Source organism: Diplotaxodon limnothrissa, linkage group LG22 (assembly GCF_057381915.1).
Source record: "Diplotaxodon limnothrissa isolate DT_005_m linkage group LG22, D_limnothrissa_male_GT1.1, whole genome shotgun sequence".
Taxonomy (NCBI): Eukaryota; Metazoa; Chordata; class Actinopteri; order Cichliformes; family Cichlidae; genus Diplotaxodon; species Diplotaxodon limnothrissa.
Window position 1 is genome coordinate 3340026 of NC_140616.1, and position 26355 is coordinate 3366380.

General features: G+C 39.9%; 3 protein-coding genes across 3 annotated transcripts; 2 read left to right on the forward strand and 1 right to left on the reverse strand.

The window, feature by feature from the left end:
• Positions 1-4274: 4274 nt before the first annotated feature.
• Positions 4275-24370, forward strand: LOC146609194 (cdc42 homolog). The gene is made up of 6 exons (XM_085346473.1): positions 4275-4310; positions 7867-7971; positions 8649-8718; positions 22989-23098; positions 23271-23468; positions 24281-24370. Exons 1-6 carry the CDS (start codon positions 4275-4277, stop codon positions 24368-24370), a joined length of 609 nt encoding a protein of 202 aa, XP_085202599.1.
• Positions 10543-12288, forward strand: LOC146609195 (uncharacterized). The gene is made up of 2 exons (XM_085346472.1): positions 10543-10884; positions 11775-12288. Exons 1-2 carry the CDS (start codon positions 10625-10627, stop codon positions 12043-12045), a joined length of 531 nt encoding a protein of 176 aa, XP_085202598.1. The 5' UTR covers positions 10543-10624; the 3' UTR covers positions 12046-12288.
• On the reverse strand, positions 15738-17481 carry LOC146609196 (uncharacterized). The gene is made up of 2 exons (XM_085346471.1): positions 17140-17481; positions 15738-16249 (listed from the first exon to the last, which is right to left on the reverse strand). The coding sequence occupies exons 1-2, from the start codon at positions 17397-17399 to the stop codon at positions 15979-15981; spliced, it is 531 nt and encodes a 176-aa protein (XP_085202597.1). The 5' UTR covers positions 17400-17481; the 3' UTR covers positions 15738-15978.
• Positions 24371-26355: the final 1985 nt, after the last annotated feature.

Genomic DNA, 26355 nt, shown 5'->3' on the forward strand with positions numbered 1-26355 from the left:
AGTGACTGCTGAATGTATGTAGTGTGACTTTAGTGGCCTGTACAGTATTTGGTCTCACATTCTATATATTGTCTTTTTAATGGTTTTCTCCATTTCAGGAATTATTCAAAGAAACTGTTTACACTTCATTTTTGTGTCTGAACACTTTTACTGTACATTAGGCCGATATGTTTGCAGTTCTCTGTCCAAAGTCAGGAAGTTTTTAATATATTTTTTTTAAACTGTTATGAAAAATGCCTTAACCAATTTGAGAGCTGAGTTAAGAGTGGTAAGAATGACATTCCTTGTAGAGTATATATATACTGGAAGTGTTGGGTATACAAGTGTGGCCTAAGTCTTCGGTCAGAAAGACTGCAGCAGTCCTGGAGTTTAGTTCACCGTCTTTAATTAAGCTTCACAGAAGAACTGGTTACATCAGGGCTTGCCATGATAAATCCAACTGTGATGCAGCCAGACATGAATTTATAATTGTAGCAGATGCAGTATAGGTGACTATAAGCATGGTTGTCTGGAAACAGAAACAGGTAATACTATAGCTAGTAGGGTCAAAGATAACTAAGAAACAATCAGAACACATCATCTACTCAGACACAGCAATAGTTCACAATGTCCACAAGGGGTCGCTGTAAGACCATAAGTTGGCTAAATAGCACATCTCTTCCAAGTTGCTAGTGGGAAGGCAAGAAGGTGGCAAGCTAACAACAATTAAACTAAACAATAAACAACAGAAAAATCCTTTAACCGCGGGATGTAATTATTGGAGGAGATTTAGGCCACTGGTATTTACTTGGTGCAAATTAATTAATTAAATAAACCTACTAACATGATATCAGTTTACAGCGGCACAACTTTAGCTTTAACCTGCACAAACAACTATAACTATTATCACACCAGTTAACCTATCAAAGGTAATAACACTTACAGTTTCATTAACTCACACGGAATCACACAAAACTGCGTTACAACTGCTCTGCCGCTGCGCCTTTCGTCTCTCCCTCTGCGTGATGCGCATATGACAACTAATGCGCTCATTTGGGTGCGCTTGAATCTTGCCTGTAGATATCCTGAGGCCGAGTCAGCAGGGAATTTGTACATTCCTGTTGTGAGATTTGCAAAAAGGCGATTGAGGAAGCAGGGCTGCAGATACCATCCACTGGGAGCCAGCCAGTGATGCTTCGTGCAATAAGTGAGGAAGGGAACTTGAATGCATCACACCCCAGCAGGTGTGAACAGGTAGAACGAAAGGTAGGCGCTGTCAGTGACATCAACTACAACTTGACATAGTTTCGTTTTTGAAAAGAGTGCAGAACAGGACCGACTGGATGATCAAACAGTAGCACACTCAGAAGATTTCCTCTGAGTCACTATTATTACGGAGAGTATATTCTCGAGGCCAAACAACCTTCAGATCAGTGTTAAAATTGTGATGAAGCGTGACAGCACGAGGACGCTGATGCTGGAATTCTACTGAAAAGCTCCTGACTGACCCGGAGAAGATACTGAGGTAGGCCACAGCCCACAAATCTCCTCTGTGAATATATCAGGCAAGCATCTGTTTGTTTTGTATTATTTGAATTCTGCATATTGTATTTTACAACCAGTTGCATCTTGTGTAGACTTTTATCTAACACTGTGCAGTCAGTCATCAGTTTTTGACTGACAAGATGAGTAAGATAATAGTTAGAGACTGAAATTAACTGGTAACCAAAAATCTTTACAACTTGTGCTCCTTTGATCTTTTTTCCCACATGTTTTACTATCACTATACTTTGAAAGTCAAATGTATTTAAAACTAGCAATAAATTCAGTGACCTCTTATTTAATGTTGTGTTTTGTTATTTATTTGTTAGAACACTTTTTCAGAAGTTTCTCGGGGAACATAAAAATCTAATTCTATACCCATCTCTATTTACTCCAAGGCTTTGTAAGTCAGAAAATAATCATAATGACAGACTGAAAGTTGTGCGGCTTCAGTAAATGGACTAAAGTTGCACATGAGAAATCAGCTGATTGGGGTTTTGTCATTTGTTAATGCGATAAATGGAGAGAGTATGCAATCAGTTCTGTTTGTGGGTTTAGTACAGAGTCTTAATGGACCATGTTCTGGCCTCCATTGCAAAGGTGGCTGGCAAGAGCTGCGGTCACCAGGCCATTGATGTTTGCTGCCTTCACATTACAGGAAGATGGAACTCCACAAATACACATCAAAGTGAGAGAAAAATTGAATAAAATATCTTCCTGAGAACCAAGGAAGAACATATTTTCTGTTTAACTGTTGTGATTTCCTGCCTGTTTGGAGCTAAAAGAGTCCACCAATACACGAGATATCATGAGATATCTTGTGTTTTATTGAGCGCATCAGGACTTAGTAGTGTCGCTTAAATAAGTCAATAGATATAGACCAAATTAATGTTCATTAGAAAGGACATAGATGAAAAAGCCGGGTCTCTCAGGAGGATATGACAAACTGATCTGGGTCCAGAGCTTCTTCTGCTTGCTGTAGGCCACAAACGGGCACTAACCCCATTACTTTTTCAAGTAACAAGTAATGTAAGGGATAACTATTGCAAACAAGTAATTTGATTACTGTTACTTTCCCGTAAGCAGGCTGTTTTACTGACAGTGACAGTGTACATCACTGTCACAACAGTTTGTTTTCATTCAAAGGCTTTATGGCTTTTCCCATAATACCTGGTGTGCCGGTCTCTAGTCAAAATGCCCGGGCCGATTTTCTGTCCCAGTCCAGCCCTGGGTGCAGCTATCTTTTTGTATGAACACTGTCATAAAGAAGCCATCTTTCTCTCAGCAGCTTTCACACCTTTGTTGATGAAGATTTGTCTTAAATTAAAACCTGATAGTTTAATGTTGATTTCTACAAATCAGCTGAAACACTGGATTTGTGTCAGCTGTAGGTTGATCAAAGTTCAAGTTTTTTTTCTGATACCGTAAAAAAGCTGAAAATGTTTTTAGTGGTTTTATGTTGTTCACACACACAAAAACTGAAGAAAGTCATTAACATGGGAATTATTCAGCTTTGTAGTTACCTTTTTTGTTATTTATTCACCTTTTTATGCCATTCAAACAAAAAATTAATGGAATAAGGGAGCAAACTAAAAATATATATATATATATTGGTCACTGGTGTCATTAAGTCCCATCTAATTTTTTCAGTATTTTAGTATTAGACAGCAGTGAGGTCTCTTAGAGCTCAATAGCTGGTTACTCAAAAAAAGATCCTGCCTTAGACATGGTTGTTTAAGAAATCATCGGTTCAACAACGCGTTACCAGCTGAAACATTAATCACTGCAGGAATTATTCTATAGAGGGCTTTTAACTCAGAAAATGGGTAAGAATTAATAGATTAGATTATGTATATTATTATATATAGAGATTCATCATTTTTCTTCTACTTATCCAAATCAGGATCAGCCTATCCCAGCTGTCAAATGCCGAAAGTCACAGTCACAAGTTCTGCAACAGGTGAGGAGTTGAATTTTACTGGAAGCAACTAAATGCAACACAATATCACCAGCCCTCCAGGTAAGGTAGACGCTCTCAGAGACGTAATCTGCAGTTTACACTGAAAAACTGACATTGTGGATATACTACTACTCCTAAAGAAAACAAAAAGTAAGTAAATAAACCAGTAACATAAAATATACATTATTATTTTGTAGCGTTTTTGGTTTGACTCACTTGGGATTGAACTGAAATGGTTTTGCTTTTAAACATGAGCCATATCATGAAAATCATTTCCCTGCCGCAGATCGCTGAACAGGATCGACTGGATGCACCTGACGGACCGCGCACAGTGAGATGACTTCGTAGACAGCATTTGAATCATGGTGAAAATAAATCTCAGTGCTGAGTAAAACATCAGACCTGATGATACTGAAAAGTGATTCGTGAATGATCGGGAGGAGATCCTGTGCTACGCTGTGCCCCACACATCTTCTCTGGGAGTAAGCAGGTAAGCATTCGATTATTTTCTATATTTGAATTGTGCAAAACGTATTTTTAGAACATAGTATAGTGTATCCAGTGATGTGCAGACTATCAGTCATTACATAGTCATTAATAGTATGACTAGTAATGACTTGTAATAGACATTATAAGTTATATTAGTATCTAAACACTTTTTAATATAGTCTGTGTGTCTCTAAACACAGTGTGCTCTGTTCATCTGTTTTAATTAAGCTTTGCTCACATTTTATGGATGTTTTGTGTTTTCTTTTGTAGATGAAGCCGGTGTCAGTCTGAGAGTTTCCAGCTTATGCCCAGAGGTGGTGGGGGCATGACATCACAAAGTGTAGGACTGAATTCACTTAAACCAATGTTAAACTAAGATTTTTCTGTACATATTCACTTATTAAAGTCTTTAATTTTAAGGTTATGTGCAGATCAAAGATTCCCATAAACACACTCAGCCTTCCCAGAAGAGTTGTTGCTGTTAGGTGCAAAGGGCAGGATGACATCATCTTAAACTCCTCGATAAATTCCGCTGCATTTATTGAGAACAAGAACTCTGGTGTCATGCACTGCATGTCAGGGTCTTTCCTGGCTAAACTTCAGCCTTTTGAAGGCCTAGCATAAGCATTATTGTCTCTCACACATAATATTGGAAAGGTTACTTTTAAAATGTATCCCACTACAGATTACAGAATACATGCCTCCCAACCGTAGTAAAGGGACCTCTGGCTAATACTTCGGGTTCCGTGTCGGGCTTGTAGCCGAAAAATAGCTTTACTTTGTTGTCTGGGTCAACTTTGCTAGCGAGAGACAGAGAGAGGCGTTGAAAGACTGCTCCAACGGAACTTATTGTTTCAGAGGAAAACACGAACACAGTGTACAGTCGAGTCTTAACAGCTTACTTACAGCTGGGCTCGTCAGGCTCTCTGTTTGGCTGCAGTGGTTATTATTATATTTACATGCTTCCAGCTCCCGTTTCTGCTCAGTGACAGCTCGTACTTTTCCACTCTCCTTTTTCTCCCTCGCTCACAGACACATAACGGGTATGACGGTCCATTCTCCCTGCAGCATGGACTACACTGCCCATGAGGCTACATGCATTAGGGCGATGCCTGTAACACTCTGCCTGTTGCCTTCATATTAAATCATTTTTAAAAATATTTCTTCACATCATTATGAGACGCGAGATTGAGACACAGACATTAGAGCCTTTTAATGCGCGTTTTGTTTGGGTTTCCACCGACGTGGAATGACCAAAATTAGAGAGGGCATAGCCGAACATATGAAACGGGAAAAGACCGCCGTGTAATCCCTTTATTTCAACAAAGTAACTGTATTCTGAATTCCAACTTTTTGAATGGTAACTGTAACGGAATACAGTTACTCATACAGTGCAACCCCGACTTACGCAATTAATTCGTTCCCAAGGGTCTTTCGTAAGTCGAAAAGTTTCGTAAGTCGAAAGGTTTCGTAAGTCGAAGCACCCATCGCGCCGTTTGAGCGAGGCGATGCTGAACGATAGGCTATAGGCTAATTACTAACTAGAACAACAATACATCGTTCAAGTGGAACAGCGAAGCACAATTACGAAAGCCAAGGGGTTGTCACATGATTCGGAAGGCATTGTGGGCATTGTAGGCTCAGCCAATCAGAGCCAGCAGATTTCGTAACACGGGCAGAAATATTGCTGTTCAGCGCCTTCGTAACTTGAATTTTTCGTTAAATGGGGTATTCGTAAGTCGGGGTTCCACTGTATTTTGTATTTTAAATACTTAACGGCGGTACATGTATTACGTTACTCCCCAACACTTCATACATACACAACACTTCATAAGCTTAACGAGAATCTTTGATGAGCACCAAGCTCATAATTGTCATAACTTAGAAGTAGGTTTGTAGGAGACACACACAGGTACGCGCACATATAGGCACTCACATGCTCACACATACATACACAAACACAGTGTTTTGGGTTTACAACACACCATGTGGGTTTTACGATGGGCTCACTTCTATAAAACTGTTGTAACAAACAAAGAAGTGGAGATCTGCAGAGGGACACCGGCCCTGTACATCTCCCCTTCTGGAAGCTGCATGTGTAACTGAAGATGAATACATCATACGGTTGACGACATCGCTAATTCTTTGCTGTCCATGTGTTCTTCTATTCTTGATACTGTAGCACCTATCAAAATGAAATCCTCTAGAACTCATTCCCAACATATGTAGATGCTGCCGAGCTGAGAGGAAATGGAAGAAAGATAATCTCCGGGTATCTTTTGATACTTTGGTTTCTAGCCGCCTGGAGTTTCAAATGCTGCTAAACGTGCTAAAGCGGCCTTTTTCTCTGATATTATTGTGACCAATGGCCATAACCCTCGATTGCTATTTAAAATCTTTAATTCAGTGGTTAATCCCTGCCCAGCTATTACAGAAGCTATTGGGGTGTTTAGCTGCAGACGGGAGGCCGTATTCTGTTGTGCAAAACAAGGTGAACCAGTCAACGCATTAGTTGACGCATTGACGCCGTGCAGCCCCACTCACGGGGCAATCCGCGGTAACTAGTTAACGGAGATTTTCCACGTTAATGCAGTTATGGCATTAACGTCATTTTAACGAGATTTACGCGGACAGTACCAGTTTAAACTACGATGAACGTGCTTGAGCCACGCTATGATATCCCATCGCATGTCCCAGGCATCTTCTGTTGCCCTAACGACAAATGGGTGGACCTCCAGGGCAACGGAAAGCTACGTGACCGTGATTGTTCATTATATCACAGCGGAGTGGTAGATGGAAAGCCCTGTACTGCCCTATATTGCATCTTAATTTGTTTTTATATAATTGCGTGGAATGAGTCTTGAGATGAATGTTTTTTAATAGGCAAAAAATACTTAAATAAGTAAACGGCGAGTTAAATTTTTGTCTTCTTCCTTTTTTTCTGCTGATCCAAAAATTGATCCGATCTGTGACGAAAAAAACATGATCCGATCCAAACCGTGAGACTTTTGATCCGTTGCACCACTAATGACGACATTGCTCCTTCATTGCACTGCTTCCTCGAGTGCATGAGAGAAGTCAGAGAATGGCTTTCAGACAATTCCCTTATCCTGAATGAAAAGAAAACGGGGATTGTGGTGCTTGGCATCCATATCCCTAGGGGCCTATCAGCTGATACCTTTGGTTCCTTTGCCACGTCTTTCTCTGACTCAGTTAGTGACCTAGGTTTCCTGCTGGATAGCTCTTTTAAATTTAACAAACAAGTGTCTTCAGTAATCAAATCTAGCTTTTACCAACTGCACCTTATTGCTAAGGCTAAGCACTATGTCCGCCATAAAGATCTTGAAAAGCTCATTCATGCTTTTGTGACTTCTAGAATTGGATTACTGTAATTCCCTCTACTTTGGTCTTCACTCCGCTCTCCTTCATAGACTTCAGCCTGTCCAGTATGCTGCAGCTTGCCTTGTGACTTGCACCAAAAAGCATGCCTCTATCATCCCCGTTCTTATTGATTTGCATTGTTTACCCATAAAATATTGTATTTAATTTAAAATATTCTTGCTCACCTTTAAAATTATAAATGATTTAGCCCCTTGTTATCTTGTCGATCTCCTTATGCTATATGTCCCTGGGCGAGCTGTTAGGTCTTCAGCACAATTACTCTTGGCTCAGCCTAGATCTAGGGGTGACCGTGCTTTTGCCCTGGTTGCACCGAATCTGTGGAACAACCTTCCTATCGCTACCCGTGCGTCAGACTCCATTTTATCTTTTAAATGTGTTGTCTCTGGAGGCCTGAGGAATAAAAAGAACTGGGGTGAAACTGCTTTACCTGACACAGTTAATTTGTTTCCCAACATTTCTTCTTTTCCTCCCTTAATTCTTTTTCTTTCTCTCAGGATAAGGGAATAAAGTGTGTGGTGGTGGGTGACGGTGCAGTGGGAAAGACCTGCATGCTCATCACATACGTAACCAAAGAGTTTCCCTCTGAGTACATCCCCACAGTGAGTAGTGTGCTAATAAATTCCAGTTTTATCAGTTTATTCAGTCCATGTCAACAACCTGCAATGTTTCTCAAGATCTTATTTTATTTTTTGAATAATTGTTTGTTTTTTTAATCCTCTCCTGTGTGACAGCTTTGCAATCACAATTATGATCTGAATGTTCTGTTGTGCAAACAAATTTTGCTTTTCCAAGATTGGCTCTATAAATTATTCATAGGCTTCTTTTGTTCAGGTGTTTATTTTATCTGTTTACTTATTCATTACAATTCCTGTTATTTCAGTTATTACATTATATGTGTTACAGTTTGAGAATGTGTAAGGCAGGACAGGCAGGAAAAAGGGAAGAGGGGTGACAATAGGTGAAAATATAATAAAAGAATAGAGTACAAAAGAAATGCACACTGTATCACCAACTGTAAGAAAAGACAAACACACAGCGCCTGAAATGAAAGCGTGTGTGTGTGTGTGTGTGTGTGTGTGTGAGTGAGGAGAGAGAGAGAGACAGAGTGAGAGACAGTGCCTGTGTCTTTGTCATGAAATGTACTTGAAAACGGAGGTGGGAATCCACAATAACGGCCCCCAGGAGCCAGAGGCAGACAGAGATATCCACACAGCCCAGACCTGAGGCACTGATCTTATAACCAACCTACGTCCTCCTTGCCCTCTGTCTCCCCCAGGTGTTTGATAACTACTTTGCTACAGTGACGAATGGTGAGAAGTACAATCTGGAACTCTGGGACACTTCAGGTAAAAAAACAAAACAAATCTACATTCAGTTTAATAAATACTAAAAATTTCAGTTAAGTAATATTTATATTAGTAGCAGCAGCAGGAGGAGATCAAACCTTTAGGGGCAATTATAATGTCATTCACAAAATGTATTTCAATCAACACATTTGTATAAGATAACGGTCTGTAAATTTCTCTTACTTCACTCGCATTTTGCAGAATGTATATTTGTTAATAATTTTGAGTTGAATTACTGTGAATACAGATAAGTGTAGGATGGGTAATTTAATTTTGCTTTAAAATCTTCTTTTAGTGTAATGTTTATTGCTAAACTGTATTTTCCCACTTATTTAATTTTTATGTACTGTTTTTTAATACACAGTCGTGCAGTGTGGGTTGTTGGACTTCTGCACTGTAGAGAGGCATTAACTAGCTGTGGAGTGAAACACTTTTCATACCGTGTCTGGTGCATTACAGGGACGTTCAGGCTAATTCCTGTGAATTCAGGATTGTGTGTGAAAATAAATGTTTGTATGTTTTTGTTTTCTACTACAAGCAGACTTTGAGGATAATTTCAACTGTAAAAGGGCACGTGTACAGCCTGAATACCGGCTAGTGTTTTCCATGCTAACAACATTAATAAAACAAGAATTGTTAATAAATTACTTTTAGTATTACTTTAGTAATACTCATACTTTTAGTTTTGAAGAGAGGTGAGAAGTAAAGAAGTCTGAATACTTCATTAGTGCACTTAATTACATTTTTTTGTAGTTTACCGCGGTATGTATTTTTCTGACAGGTTCAAGACATTTGAGCGAAGTGTTTATTTCACATCATTACATGCCTTCAATCATCAAACTGATGTAAGCCATCATTGAGGGAACAATAAGACATAAAAGACAACCCTGTTGGTGTTTCCATCACTGGGGCTTTTTCCAAAAAAGAGATGAAAGAATATAAACAGGGGAGGAATAATCTGGAACAGCCTTTTTGCCGAGAGACTACTCCAGGTTTTATTAAACATTTGATGACACTCTACTGTAAATGACGAGATACCACAGTTTTCACATTAAAGAACACTGTTCCGGTGACGTCACCATCCCGAATGGCAGGCTAAAGCAATAGCTCCCTCGCGAAAATAGTTATTTCGTCCCTTCAGAACATCAAATACTAGACCTACAAATAATACTCGAATAGATGAGAGGGGCAAGAATGGGGAAGACGCGTGCAAACAAAGAAACCACCGCAGCAGAAACTGCAGATGCAGAAAATTTGAGGAGCAGCTCTCTTACGAAGGGACAAGAAGGCGAAGCTAATGCTAACCCAGCTCTCTCAAGTGCCGACGTAAGTTTGACAAAAATCCTGGAGGAGATTCGGGACTTCCGAAAAGACATAAAAGAACAATTAACTGATATTAAATCAGAGATTACCAGCGTTAATCAAAAAATAACAGAGGCAGAGGTACGAATTGAAAAAGTGGAAGACCGTGTTCAAAACTTGGAACAGACTCTGAATAAGATGATAAAAGTCATGCATCAACAAGAAAATAAGCTACTTGACTATGAAGGAAGATCCCGACGAAAAAATTTAAGGATCTATAATGTCCCGGAAGGAGCCGAGGGCTCGTCTATGGTGGACTTTGTGGAAAAACTACTGCGGGACACTCTGGAGATAAACCCTAACGGTGTGTTCACACCGAACGCGATGGACGCGAATAAAACGCCCCAAATGCCCCTAATTTGACGCGTGTACATTCGCGTCTCAACGCGTGTCCAAGAAAAATCCATCGCGCGTCAAAATATGATATTTTGACGCGCGTGAACCGGAAATGTGGGAGGAATGTGGGAGGGAGTTGTGCCAGACCGGTATCTTTGCAAGATGGCAGCTATCGAGCTAGCGCTTGAAGAGAGAGTCTCCCTTCTCTATGTACTGTGGAGAGCAGAGCAGCAGCGTAAAAGACGTCCTCGCCGTACCTGGGTCCATCAGGTCCTCCAGAGGCATGAGCAGTTTGGTGAGTTTCACCACTTGCTCCAGGAGCTGCGCCTGGATGACGGCCGATTCCAGCGCTATCACCGTCGGCCAGTTTGAGGACCTGCTTTCCCTCGTCGGTCCCAGCATTGCCCGCCTAGACACCAACTACAGACGCTCAATCCCACCTGCAGAGCGCCTGTCCGTCTGCCTGAGGTTAGTAAAACTATTTAATACGGTAGTCCTTTATTGATATCTGTGCTAATATGCTAATCCATCCAGTTATACACTGCTAACATGGATGTGCTATGCTAACAGTGAATGCTGTCGGTGTTTACTGAAAGCAAACTGTGGTACAGAGACGACTCTTTATAATATTTCTAGTGATACTCAGAAGGTCTCATCAAGTCCCGATTTAATTCGATTTATGCTGTTATCAGTGTTTGCATGATAGCATGGCTGTGGTGTCACATCAATGTATGCGCTCGGTGTTTGCTGATATCAAACTGTAGCATTAGGACCACTGAGTTAACCTTGTAGTGATACTCACTCCTTTTTATTTAGACCTGGTTTAATTCTGGGATAGTTGAATATTTGTATATAATCCCTGCAGCTGTCAGACTCTATAGCAGGGGTCACCAGCCTTTATTAAAACAGAGTTAGATAAAACTGTGAACAGTTTGGTTCATCTCTAGTTACATGGTTCTATCTTGATAAGCTATGTCTTATCACAGATTAATTTTTCAAAAATATTAATGATTTAAGCAAGGAAAGGGCTACATGTCAACATACAACTCTTTATTTCTATTAATGTCTTACTTCATTCCTACCTGATTGACATGTTTAGGAATTATGAGTGATTGGCTCACTGTAGTGGCAAAAGTTGCTACCAATCAAATTATGATATGTTAAAGTTAAAACAAAACACAACTGTTTTAGATATTATCTAATATACATTTTGTAATTATCCTTATAATTACAAAAGGTTTTATGTAAGATTCATGTTTTGTGATTTAAATCTGACATCACAAAAGTATTTTGGAATTTGAATAATGTATTTTGTAACTGCAGTACACATAATACTGATTTTGAACAATTTTGTCCAGGTTCCTTGTCACCGGGGACTCCTTCAGGACCATCGCGTTCAGTTTCAGAGTCGGTGTGTCCACGGTGAGCCAGATCACCCCCAAGGCAGCGACGTCCATCTGGGACTGTCTAGTGGACGACTTCATGGCTGTGCCTTCACCTGGAGACTGGCGCTCCATCACAGAGGGATTCCAGGAGCGCTGGAACTTTCCTCTGTGCTGTGCAGCTCTGGATGGGAAGCACATCCAGACAAAGGCACCCCATATATCATATAGGAGACACACACATTGATATACACTAAATATTCATTTCATTTCTTTTTTGTGGTGCCCAAATTGATGCACCTGCTTGATTTTGTTTAAACAATTATTGCACACTTTCTGTAAATCCAGTAAACTTCTTTTCACTTCTCAAATATCACTGTGTGTGTCTCCTGTATGATATTTAACTGACATTTTTTATTGTAACAACCAACGATTTATACAGGAAAATAATGTCTATTAACAAGGTTGCCCAAACTTCTGCATCCCACTGTATCAGTATATTTTGTCATTAGTATAATATGAAATAAATTCTACATGTGTCAAGTCGTGTGCCAACATTTGCTGTGTAGTAGAACTGAGACATTAGTCATTATAAACATTTATTTGAAATAATATTAAAAGTCTCAAACAGAAAAACATTAAACATAAATATATAAAATATAAGAATTTACAGAGAGACAGGAATAAAAAGGACCAGCTGCTCTCCAGAGCAGGAACAAGGCTGAGGAGGAAATGCTCCATTGGAGACTGGTGTGGCCTCTTCAGGGACTCCAGGATGGCCAGCTCCACCGCCGATGGACCGTCCTGGGACCCGTCCCTCATCTGCCTCGGAGCCGTCCTCCTCTGTGGGCCTGTAAAACAGCACAAAACACAAAGAAATGAGAAGGCTGCTACTAGATTTTAATTTCAACATTGAAAAAAAAAAAAAACAATAACAGGATATAATCAGATTGGTTGTAGATATTTAGTAAAGGTGATCACAAGGGAATCCCACCGACTAAAAAGGTATCAGTGTTTGCTGTACATATCTGTGGGTGCAGCAGCAGGAGCTCAGGGACTGGGGATGCTCTGCTGCAGAATCAGTTGGTTCTATCAATACAGTATTAAATGTTAACAGGTTGGATATAATAATCGTAGAGTAGACAGTGGTCCCTCATTTATTGCAGGGGTTCTCAGAATAACTAGCCCCTGGTCACAGTTCTCACAATTGATTCTCAAAGTGCAAACCTTTGTAGATTGCAAAACGTAAAAGTATTATTATGCCGCGGTTTGTCTTCATCTGCCCGCCACTTTCGTGCGCCTTTTTCCCTCACGGTGCAGGTGTGTATTTCCGAATGAGGCTCATAGTTATGGGTGTTTTTGTGCTGTTTTTTCTATTGGACGCGATGGTTATCAAAACCAAACGTGATAAATTTGGCAAGCGCAGGAGATTTGTCAATCAGGCTGCAGAATGCAATGCTGTACTGTGCAATAAAAAATCAGCGAAAAAGCAAAGCAGTGACGGATGAACAGCGGGACCACTGTGTGCTGTTTATTAATAAACAATAAAATATATTCCTAAATGATAACATGCATAAAAGCAGAACGGTATTTGTACGTCAGTGGGAAAATAGCGGTGGCTTGCTAGCTTTTGTGCGGCTTCCCCGGGTCAGTGAAAACTTTCAAAAGAGAAATGAATGAACTTACCAGGTTGCCCGATCTCTTCACATATCTTCCTCCAAGCTCGGTCCTTTTTATTCCTGTCTCGGTACTGAAAGCAGCTGGTGTTGTACAGCTCCGAGTTGTTTGCTACCGCATTGATTAGCCTTCCCCTCCATTGAAGTATGAAAGGCTTTGGCTGGATCTGCCCCTTTGACCTAGGTAACAGCCACGTCACCAGGCTCCTGATTGGTTGTCGCGGCGCGATTTGACGCTGGAGTTCAGATTTTTCCAACTCGAGCGGTAGACGCGAAACGCGCGTATGCACAAAATGCAACACAAAAACTCACGCGCGTGGTTTTATTCGCGAGTCAAACGCGCCAGACGCGCTACACTGACGCGCGTTTCACGCGTTTTGGCGTTTTCGCGACGCAAATCTGCTTCCGAATTTTCGCGGGACCCGCAATCGCGCGTCATCGCGCCTTTCCATTGACTTTACATGTAAACCTGACGCTCTATTCGCGTCCATCGCGTTCGGTGTGAACACACCGTTAGAGCCAGCGCCCGATGTGCTCTCTCGATGCCAAACTCCTCGTTACGGTGTGTTCACACCGAACGCGATGGACGCGAATAGAGCGTCAGGTTTACATGTAAAGTCAATGGAAAGGCGCGATGACGCGCGATTGCGGGTCCCGCGAAAATTCGGAAGCAGATTTGCGTCGCGAAAACGCCAAAACGCGTGAAACGCGCGTCAGTGTAGCGCGTCTGGCGCGTTTGACTCGCGAATAAAACCACGCGCGTGAGTTTTTGTGTTGCATTTTGTGCATACGCGCGTTTCGCGTCTACCGCTCGAGTTGGAAAAATCTGAACTCCAGCGTCAAATCGCGCCGCGACAACCAATCAGGAGCCTGGTGACGTGGCTGTTACCTAGGTCAAAGGGGCAGATCCAGCCAAAGCCTTTCATACTTCAATGGAGGGGAAGGCTAATCAATGCGGTAGCAAACAACTCGGAGCTGTACAACACCAGCTGCTTTCAGTACCGAGACAGGAATAAAAAGGACCGAGCTTGGAGGAAGATATGTGAAGAGATCGGGCAACCTGGTAAGTTCATTCATTTCTCTTTTGAAAGTTTTCACTGACCCGGGGAAGCCGCACAAAAGCTAGCAAGCCACCGCTATTTTCCCACTGACGTACAAATACCGTTCTGCTTTTATGCATGTTATCATTTAGGAATATATTTTATTGTTTATTAATAAACAGCACACAGTGGTCCCGCTGTTCATCCGTCACTGCTTTGCTTTTTCGCTGATTTTTTATTGCACAGTACAGCATTGCATTCTGCAGCCTGATTGACAAATCTCCTGCGCTTGCCAAATTTATCACGTTTGGTTTTGATAACCATCGCGTCCAATAGAAAAAACAGCACAAAAACACCCATAACTATGAGCCTCATTCGGAAATACACACCTGCACCGTGAGGGAAAAAGGCGCACGAAAGTGGCGGGCAGATGAAGACAAACCGCGGCATAATAATACTTTTACGTTTTGCAATCTACAAAGGTTTGCACTTTGAGAATCAATTGTGAGAACTGTGACCAGGGGCTAGTTATTCTGAGAACCCCTGCAATAAATGAGGGACCACTGTCTACTCTACGATTATTATATCCAACCTGTTAACATTTAATACTGTATTGATAGAACCAACTGATTCTGCAGCAGAGCATCCCCAGTCCCTGAGCTCCTGCTGCTGCACCCACAGATATGTACAGCAAACACTGATACCTTTTTAGTCGGTGGGATTCCCTTGTGATCACCTTTACTAAATATCTACAACCAATCTGATTATATCCTGTTATTGTTTTTTTTTTTTTTCAATGTTGAAATTAAAATCTAGTAGCAGCCTTCTCATTTCTTTGTGTTTTGTGCTGTTTTACAGGCCCACAGAGGAGGACGGCTCCGAGGCAGATGAGGGACGGGTCCCAGGACGGTCCATCGGCGGTGGAGCTGGCCATCCTGGAGTCCCTGAAGAGGCCACACCAGTCTCCAATGGAGCATTTCCTCCTCAGCCTTGTTCCTGCTCTGGAGAGCAGCTGGTCCTTTTTATTCCTGTCTCTCTGTAAATTCTTATATTTTATATATTTATGTTTAATGTTTTTCTGTTTGAGACTTTTAATATTATTTCAAATAAATGTTTATAATGACTAATGTCTCAGTTCTACTACACAGCAAATGTTGGCACACGACTTGACACATTAGTATAATATGAAATAAATTCTACTAATGACAAAATATACTGATACAGTGGGATGCAGAAGTTTGGGCAACCTTGTTAATAGACATTATTTTCCTGTATAAATCGTTGGTTGTTACAATAAAAAATGTCAGTTAAATATCATACAGGAGACACACACAGTGATATTTGAGAAGTGAAAAGAAGTTTACTGGATTTACAGAAAGTGTGCAATAATTGTTTAAACAAAATCAAGCAGGTGCATCAATTTGGGCACCACAAAAAAGAAATGAAATGAATATTTAGTGTATATCAATGTGTGTGTCTCCTATATGATATATGGGGTGCCTTTGTCTGGATGTGCTTCCCATCCAGAGCTGCACAGCACAGAGGAAAGTTCCAGCGCTCCTGGAATCCCTCTGTGATGGAGCGCCAGTCTCCAGGTGAAGGCACAGCCATGAAGTCGTCCACTAGACAGTCCCAGATGGACGTCGCTGCCTTGGGGGTGATCTGGCTCACCGTGGACACACCGACTCTGAAACTGAACGCGATGGTCCTGAAGGAGTCCCCGGTGACAAGGAACCTGGACAAAATTGTTCAAAATCAGTATTATGTGTACTGCAGTTACAAAATACATTATTCAAATTCCAAAATACTTTTGTGATGTCAGATTTAAATCACAAAACATGAATCTTACATAAAACCTTTTGTAATTATAAGGATAATTACAAAATGTATATTAGATAATATCTAAAACAGTTGTGTTTTGTTTTAACTTTAACATATCATAATTTGATTGGTAGCAACTTTTGCCACTACAGTGAGCCAATCACTCATAATTCCTAAACATGTCAATCAGGTAGGAATGAAGTAAGACATTAATAGAAATAAAGAGTTGTATGTTGACATGTAGCCCTTTCCTTGCTTAAATCATTAATATTTTTGAAAAATTAATCTGTGATAAGACATAGCTTATCAAGATAGAACCATGTAACTAGAGATGAACCAAACTGTTCACAGTTTTATCTAACTCTGTTTTAATAAAGGCTGGTGACCCCTGCTATAGAGTCTGACAGCTGCAGGGATTATATACAAATATTCAACTATCCCAGAATTAAACCAGGTCTAAATAAAAAGGAGTGAGTATCACTACAAGGTTAACTCAGTGGTCCTAATGCTACAGTTTGATATCAGCAAACACCGAGCGCATACATTGATGTGACACCACAGCCATGCTATCATGCAAACACTGATAACAGCATAAATCGAATTAAATCGGGACTTGATGAGACCTTCTGAGTATCACTAGAAATATTATAAAGAGTCGTCTCTGTACCACAGTTTGCTTTCAGTAAACACCGACAGCATTCACTGTTAGCATAGCACATCCATGTTAGCAGTGTATAACTGGATGGATTAGCATATTAGCACAGATATCAATAAAGGACTACCGTATTAAATAGTTTTACTAACCTCAGGCAGACGGACAGGCGCTCTGCAGGTGGGATTGAGCGTCTGTAGTTGGTGTCTAGGCGGGCAATGCTGGGACCGACGAGGGAAAGCAGGTCCTCAAACTGGCCGACGGTGATAGCGCTGGAATCGGCCGTCATCCAGGCGCAGCTCCTGGAGCAAGTGGTGAAACTCACCAAACTGCTCATGCCTCTGGAGGACCTGATGGACCCAGGTACGGCGAGGACGTCTTTTACGCTGCTGCTCTGCTCTCCACAGTACATAGAGAAGGGAGACTCTCTCTTCAAGCGCTAGCTCGATAGCTGCCATCTTGCAAAGATACCGGTCTGGCACAACTCCCTCCCACATTCCTCCCACATTTCCGGTTCACGCGCGTCAAAATATCATATTTTGACGCGCGATGGATTTTTCTTGGACACGCGTTGAGACGCGAATGTACACGCGTCAAATTAGGGGCATTTGGGGCGTTTTATTCGCGTCCATCGCGTTCGGTGTGAACACACCGTAAGACCCGCCGGAGACAGGCAAGATAAAACGCGATCAATAATAGTCAAATTTCTCCGCTATAGGGTTAAAGAAGAGATCCTACGTAGAGCTTGGGAAAAGAAGAAAGTTTTTCTGAATGGGAAATTGATATTCTTTGACCATGACTACCCTCCAGTAGTACTGCAGAAGAGAAAGGAGTACGTAGAGGCGAAGCGGGTGTTAAAGCAGAAAAACATCCGCTTCCATACTCCGTTCCCGGCAAAACTACGAGTGTTTTATGAGGATGGAATAGTTCTGTATCAGACGGCGGAGGAGGCGACTACAGACATGAAGGACAGAGGACTTCCAGTTAATGTGACTACACCGAAGGAGAGTCTGGTCGAGCAGCTGTCCCGTACCGCCTGGGAAACCACGAGAGGTCCAACTCAGCGAGGGACAGACGACGAGCGAGAGAAAGATATCAGGGCGAGACTGCGAACCTTCAGAAGACAGATCATGCCCTCGCCAGAGGAGCTATAAGTACTGTCGGACGTTAAAATGAGGTAAAAATACGTGGTGTTAAATATATTTCAAGATGTTTTGTGAGAATATCTTTACCCCAATTGGATGAGACTACACAGATATAAGCGAGAGACACATAAGGACACACTTTTTGTGAAATGAACAACGACTTTGTTTTCTGCCGCCTCAAGTGCCATGATGGGGGCCCTCAGCCCATATATGGGAGAGGCTTTCCTCCACAGCTAGACGTTTTCTCTAGCTCTACACGGGGTCATTTCTTAGAGACCCCAGCCTTGGAATCACAGTTTTTTGTTTGTTTTTTTTTCTCTGTATTTGATGTTTATGTTTGATATGTTTGTCTGTTTAGGGAGTAGATCTGATAAGTTTAATTTTACTTGCTTTATGGACATACGCTGATTACATATGGCTAGTGATAAAGTAAAATTTATATCTTTCAATGTTAATGGGCTGTTAAATCCAATTAAACGTACTAAAATCCTAACTAAAGTGAAAGCAGAACAAGCCCATATAGTCTACTTACAGGAGACCCACATGACAGATAAGGAGCACGTAAAATTAAAGAGAATGGGTTTTACTAATCTGTTTTTTTTCTTCATACAAATCAGGACATAGGAGAGGAGTTGCAATCCTTATTTCAAGCAAATTAAACTTTGAAAAAGTATCTGAAATGGGTGATAAAGAGGGCAGATTTATTCTAGTAAAAGGGAAAATAGATGGGAATTTGATCACCCTCTTAAATGTTTATGCCCCACCAAAGAGTGATATTAGCTTCTTCCAAAGGATTATTAATATTATGGTAACAGAAACAGAAGGCCTTTTGATCTGTGGAGGGGATTTAAATATACACCTGCAGCCAAAATTAGACTCGTCTAGCAAGAAAACATACGATATGAAATCTCCATATATCAAAGTGAATGCACTTTTTGAGGAGGTAGGATTAATGGACATATGGCGAGACCTTTTTCCTAATAGAAAGGACTATACTTACTACTCTGCCCCACACTCTCTTTATACAAGGATAGATTATTTTATAACATTTGGTAAAGATAAGGATAAAATATATACTTGTGGAATTGGAACGATAGATATAAGTGACCATGCACCAATATATTTATCCATTGATTTTAACTTACGGTTAAAAAATAATACATGGAAATTGAACTCAAGTCTATTGAATGATTCACCTTTCAAGGCACAAATTAAATCAGAAATTAGTCTCTTTTTAGAGTTCAATGATACCGGAGAAGTACCACCTCCCATACTATGGGATACTCTGAAGGCGGTACTAAGAGGGAAAATTATAGCAATAGCTTCATTTAGGAAAAAAGATAAGAATAGAAAATTAGAAGAGTTGAGTAAGAAACTAAAGGAATTAGAAAGAAGACATAAAAGGGACTTAACACAGGATATATTAAGGGACATCAAAAACATTAGGAACGAAATTAACAATATAGCCACACAAGAAATCAAGAAAGATTTAATGTTTTTGAAACAGAGACAATATGAAAGTGGCATTAAATCTACCAAAATATTGGCGTGGAAATTGAAAAAAAAAGATAGCGGAAAATACAATTTATAAAATTAGGGACCCAAGTACAAAAGTGATAAAAAATAAATTAAATGAAATACAGGAAGCCTTTGAAAGATTTTATAAAACCCTATACTCTGAAGCCCCGGGCGGGACTGAAGCTCAGATGGATAGCTTTCTGAACTCTCTAGACTTACCCACTCTAGATGAAGAACAAAATCAAGCAATGACAATGAATATAACTGAGGAAGAATTAAAAGCTGCAATTAATAGGCTTAAATTAAGTAAATCACCAGGACCAGATGGTTACACGGCAGAGTGGTATAAAGAATTTAAAAAGGAACTGATACCTGTCTTACTGCCTACATTGAATTGGGTTTTGAAAAAGGCACAAATGCCCCCCAGTTGGAAGGAGGCAATTATTTCAGTTATACCAAAAGAAGGCAAAGATAAAATGGAATGTGGATCTTTCAGGCCAATCTCTGTTCTTAACGTGGACTATAAACTTTTCACATCTATCATGGCCAAACGGCTAGAAGAGTTCCTACCAACACTGATATGTAATGATCAAACAGGTTTCATACATCAACGCCAAACACAGGACAATATACGAAAGACACTACACATTATGGACCATATACAAAAACACAAAATCAAAGCAATTGTGATGAGTGTAGACGCTGAAAAAGCCTTTGACTCTGTCAATTGGAAGTTCCTCTACAGGGTACTATATAAATTTGGCTTTCATGATATGATTATTAAAACGATACAAGCATTATATGATAATCCTACAGCCAGGATCAAAATTAATGGATGCCTATCCAACAGTTTTACCCTAAAAAGGGGCACTAGACAGGGCTGTGCATGGTCACCGTTACTTTTTGCACTATACTTGGAACCACTAGCTCAATCCATCAGGCAAAATAAGGACATTAAGGGAATTTTTATCAAAGGGACACAATATAAACTGGCTTGCTACGCGGATGACATTTTGATTTACCTTGGACACCCAACATATTCTTTACCCAAGCTGATGCAGTCATTTGAACAATACGGCCAATTATCAGGCTATAAAATTAATATAGGTAAAACCCAGCTACTCTCATATAACTACAGCCCACCAGAAGAAATAAAATGTAGCTACTCTCTGGTATGGCAAACGGAGTGTTTTAAATATTTAGGCATAAATTTACCGAAAGACCTTACAAAACTATTCGAACAGAACTACCTACCCTTATACAAAAAAATAAAGGAAGATATAGTAAGATGGAATTTAATTCCTTTCTTTAGTTTTAATTCAAGAATTGATTCTATTAAAATGAATGTATTGCCAAGATTTTTGTATCTATTTCAAACCCTACCAATAGAGATTAACCAAAGTCAATTTAATGAGTGGGATAAAATGTTATCTAGATATATATGGCAAGGTAAAAGACCAAGGGTTCGCCTTAAAACACTACAGCTGGCTAAGCAAAAGGGAGGATGGGGCCTCCCTGACCTCAGATATTATTATTTTGCAGCGCAGATGAGAGCAATAATATGCTGGTGTAACCAATCATACACTGCCCAATGGAAAACCATTGAGGAACAAATGCTGTCTATACCTATTCAGGCAACTCTAGCTGACAATAACTTACAAACCTATATAAAAAATACTGATAACATGTGGGTGAAAAGGACCCTTAAAACATGGAGAACTATTATAAAGGAATATAAACTCGAGACCAATATTACAGTTCTTAAATGGTGTGCTTACGACTCAGAGTTCAAACCTAATGAACTGGATTCTAGATTCAAGGACTGGACAGGTAAGGGCATAACAGCCCTGTGCAGTATAATGAAGGATGGAAAATTGTTCAGCTTTGACATGCTTAGAAAAACATTTTCATTAGAAAAAGAAGACTTCTATCGATATCTGCAGTTAAGGCACTATGCCGACACGAAGATGAGAAACGTAACAATGATAAACACACGCTTGATGGAACTGTTTATAAAAAGCTATAACTCAGAAACTATTGATAGAATTGTATCATGTCTCTATAAGGGTCTAATGGATTTGAAACCACATTCGACTTCATATATTAGAACAAAATGGGAGAAGGAAGGAGGGATAAAAATATTAGAGGAAGAATGGACGGCAATATGGAGATATCAGTGGATGTGTACCAGCTCACAAAAGTGGAGGGAATTTGGCTGGAAGTGCCTAATTAGATACTTTATAACACCTTCTCAGAAGTCTCATTATGATGATAACCCCCCTGCTTGTTGGAGGAACTGTGGAAATCAAAGTGCAAATCATTACCATATTTTCTGGGACTGCTCAATCTTGAGGGATTATTGGAGAGAAATACATAATGCCTTACAGGATATCTTTAAACGTGAAATATCTCTCGAGAGTAAGACTATGTTCTTTGGATATATACCTCAGGAATGGCCTAAATATGATAAACATTTAATAAATATTTTATTGGTGGCCTGTAAAAAGAATATCACCAGAAAATGGTTATCCCCAGAGAGCCCAAACATAAGTACATGGATGGAAATCACAATGGAAATTTATAACATGGAAAAGATAACAGCTTCTGTTAACCACAAGCTGGAGAAATTTACATCATATTGGGAAAACTGGGTTAAATATATCACGCCTCATAGGCCAGATTTTATTATTACAAACCAATAATTATGATGTATGTATATATATTTATAGGATCACCCCATACCAACACATCCGTGTTTTTTTTTGTTTTTTGTTTTTTTGTTTTTTGTTTCTTTTTTTTTCTTTTTTTTCTTTTTTTTCTCTTTCTTAGGTTTGTTAGTTTTGTTTTTTGATTTTCGGATTATGTGATGGTTTCAATTACTTCTATCGTTGTAAGTATTCTTCCCTTATGACTTGGATGTAAATTAAAATACTATTTCAGTATTTAAGGCAGATAACCTAAGTATGAAGAATGCTTACATGATGTACATACTGTGAATGCCTGCTTTTGAAACCTTAATAAAAATATGAATTAAAAAAAAAAAAAAAAGAACACTGTTCTGAAATTGTTCCACAATTTTCAGATTGATGAACATTCTGAGAAACTGTGTCTATTAAATGTGCCTTTTATATTTTTAAATCCTGTTACTGATCTGTTGCAAATTAACCCAATCAGTTGGAAATATTGCTCCAGCTGTTTCTTTTCAAAAAATGTAATTTTCCAGCCTTTTGTTGCCCCATGCTAACTTAAAAAAAATTATTTTCCATTAATCACTTAAATGTTTCAGATAATAGCATTAATCTAACTTTTAATCAGGCTTTTTGTGTCTCACCCTTCAGGTCAGGAGGACTATGACAGATTGCGACCCCTCAGCTACCCACAGACCGACGTTTTCCTCGTCTGTTTCTCCGTGGTTTCACCCAAATCTTTTCAAGAGGTCACAAACAAGGTTTGTCTACTTGGTGTATGCATTTTTTTTCTAATAAGATCTACATTTATGCCTTTTACTTTCTTTTTACTTTCAGAATAAATAAGTACTTGGTACTTAAAAGTAATTTAGATTAAAATAATAATATATAAATTAATTATTAATCTATGTGACCTTGTCTTTGTCTTCACAGTGGTTGCCAGAGATTGCATACCACTGTCCGGGGACCCCCTTCCTGCTGGTCGGGACTAAGGTGGATCTGAGAGATGACAGATACACCCTGGAGATGCTGGGCAAGAAATACGAGCAAGTTGTGACCTTCAAGGACGGCGAGGAAGTGGCTCGTCACCTGAAAGCTGTCAAATACATGGAGTGCTCAGCTCTTACACAGGTACAAGAAAAGTCTGCTGATGTGTGTTTTTTAACTACTAAATGGATCAGTGTCTAGATATTGCAGGTTTTTAGGGTTTCTGAAGTAAGACTGATATTTCCAGGTGCTGGTCATGGTTTCACTATTGCAGATCTGTTTCTAAAAATGTGAATTAAAGGCAAATGTCATCTGAAAAACACAAGAATCATACTCTAGAAAAGTTGCAACCACCATAGCATTACTAAATGCCTTCTCCTAGACAACAAAACATTTAGGCAGGTTTTGCACACTCGCATGCACCCTTAATAAAGAAGATTTATTAAGCTGGTTCACTGCTCCACAACCACAACGCAAAGCATATTGTTCAACATGAATTTGAGTTTCAACCTATAGATTGACTCTCCTCTCTAGTGCCAGGCATAGACCGTCACGCAGTAAGTGTGATCCCCTACCTAAGAGCACACCCACTTCTTATAAAACAGATCCACGACCCCGGTTTGTTAAGGGAGACAAACTTTTCCACATAATGTTGCAAAGTTGGGTCAACCAAAACAGCCTTTGAGGTCAAATAGTACCTCTCAGCTACCTCTGAAGTCCCGCATGCTACACGTGCTCAAAAGGACTCCCTTTTCCTCCACTGTCATCCATCTGATTTAGGGGTTACAGAAAATTTGCAATTGCCTTGTTCTTTATTTGATTCTCATTATACTCGCTGTTCCATCTCAAACTAAATACATATTTTTTCTTATGTGTTGTTTTTATTGGTGTTTCTTTTTAGTTTTTTTCTTCTTCTTCTTGGTAGCTTTGAGTTTCCCTTTCTGTCTTGTTCTCAGATAGGAGTGCAGGATTTGTTTGAAGAGGCCGTCCTCGCTGCTCTGGGGAAGTCAAGTTCCAAACCCAAGAAGTGCTGCACTCATCTATAGATGTCACAAGAAGTAGAACAAGAGGAGGAAAATGACCTTATCCTCCTCTTGGAGAAGTTGGAGGTTTGACCTGGAAGAGAGTAGTAGCCTCGATGTGAACAAAGGAAGGATGCTAAACACGAGTTAGACCAAAAACAATATAAATATCTCTTTATTTAGCAAGCAGAGCTGAAAATGCTCTAAAAATAAAAATACAAAAGTATATTGTATAAATATAAATAATTTATGCAGATTTATTATTAATGAGTGCAGGCAAGTCTTTATATACAGTAGTTTAGGTTTTTCTGAACTTATGTTTACATTGTAATTTTTATGCAGTTTTAATTACTGTCATTCACTCGCTCATTTTTTTAATGGACACAAACTTCTATCAACTAATATCATTCTCAGCCTCTACAGCTTTGCATTGACCTGTTCATATGCAGCTTGTGTTTAAGGTACAACCATGTGAGCAGGAAACTGCACGCAGGAAACCATCTATTCCTTAGTAGGTTTTAAAATGATTTAATTACAACCGTAGATGAACAACAACACATGACATATTATTTATTTAACAAAGCTGTCACACGAAGAAGCAGTGTGTGATTTGGGATCATTTGGGCTGTAAAGTGGATCGGGGGACGCTGATGCACTTTACTTTTGCTTCCTTTGGTGCAAATGAAAGTGACACGAGGTTCACTGGAGAGGGAACAGGAAAATAGGAAAAGGGGAAAAAAGAGACTGGTTTTACAGATAGTAACCAAAAACCATTGCTCTGTCCTTACATCTGATCTTTTTCTCCAGTTCAACTTTTTGTTTATGTCCTTGTCACTGCTGGTAGCATGAGATGGTGCTTCCAACACATTCAGGTTGGAGAGGTAGAACAACTTCTCCAGAATGGCATATCGATGCAAGCTGACCTCTAGGTGCTCTCTATGCCCTTTGGTGTTTCTGAAACGCTTCACAAGCAGAGACTAATAAGGTGGGTTTTGCTTGCTCAAGAATACAATTTGGACATTTACGAGTAAAGGTGTGTCTTTACAATGGTAACTAGTGATCCACAGTGGAAGCAGGTGCAGGAAGCAAGTGGGTTGTAACAATAAGGACGCCTGATCAGGACACTGGAGTGTAGCGAGTATAACAGGAGGAACACTGACAGAGGCCTAAGGAATGGCCTCCGGAGTGCTCATTTGCATGTTTCTGGCCGCACACTATGAGAAACAGACTCCATCTGCTGGAATAAGGGTCTGACATCCTTTAGTGGGACCTGTGCTCACAGTCCCACGTCATGCATCACCAGAGTCTATCAGGTTCATACAGATGGATGTGAAAGAGTCTTGAGATGCAGTGTAGGCATTTTTCTGACTGCAGCATCATCCAGCATGACGGTTTGGCAGTGGTCAGCGATGGTCTGGGAGGCATATCCTTGGAGGATCATACAGATGACCTCCTCAGAACCATTGTGGATACGGGCATTGATACCATTGACTGTCTCTGACATTTTCCAGAGCTGAATCCAACTAAGAACTTCTGGGACACATTTTTTTACTCGCATGCCTGCAAAGTCTCCACCAAGCCTCTCTCATTTTCTCTGAATTGCTGCCTACCTGTCCACATGCCCTGTCTTTTGATTATACCTCTTTTAATAAAGCATCTAAACTATTTGTTGTCTGCTTTGCATTCATACTGAAAAGATGACAAGAGCATTATGTCAGTAAAGATTTAAATTTTGAATATTTCAGTTATCAAGATCAAATGTGTGCATTTCCTTGACTTCTTGAGATTTTTTTTCAGCATTGAAAATACTTTTACTTTCATACTGTTTAATCTTTCTTCATTTTTAGTTAAATTATAATTATCAGTGTAGGATATGCACATCTAACAGGTAACTTTTAACTTGGCTTGAGTATGTTGGTGCAGCGTGTCGCTATCTGAATACAAAGCACCATGTTGTTTATGACTGGCTGCATCACTTGTGCATCTTTGTGGCCACAGTTTCATGGATA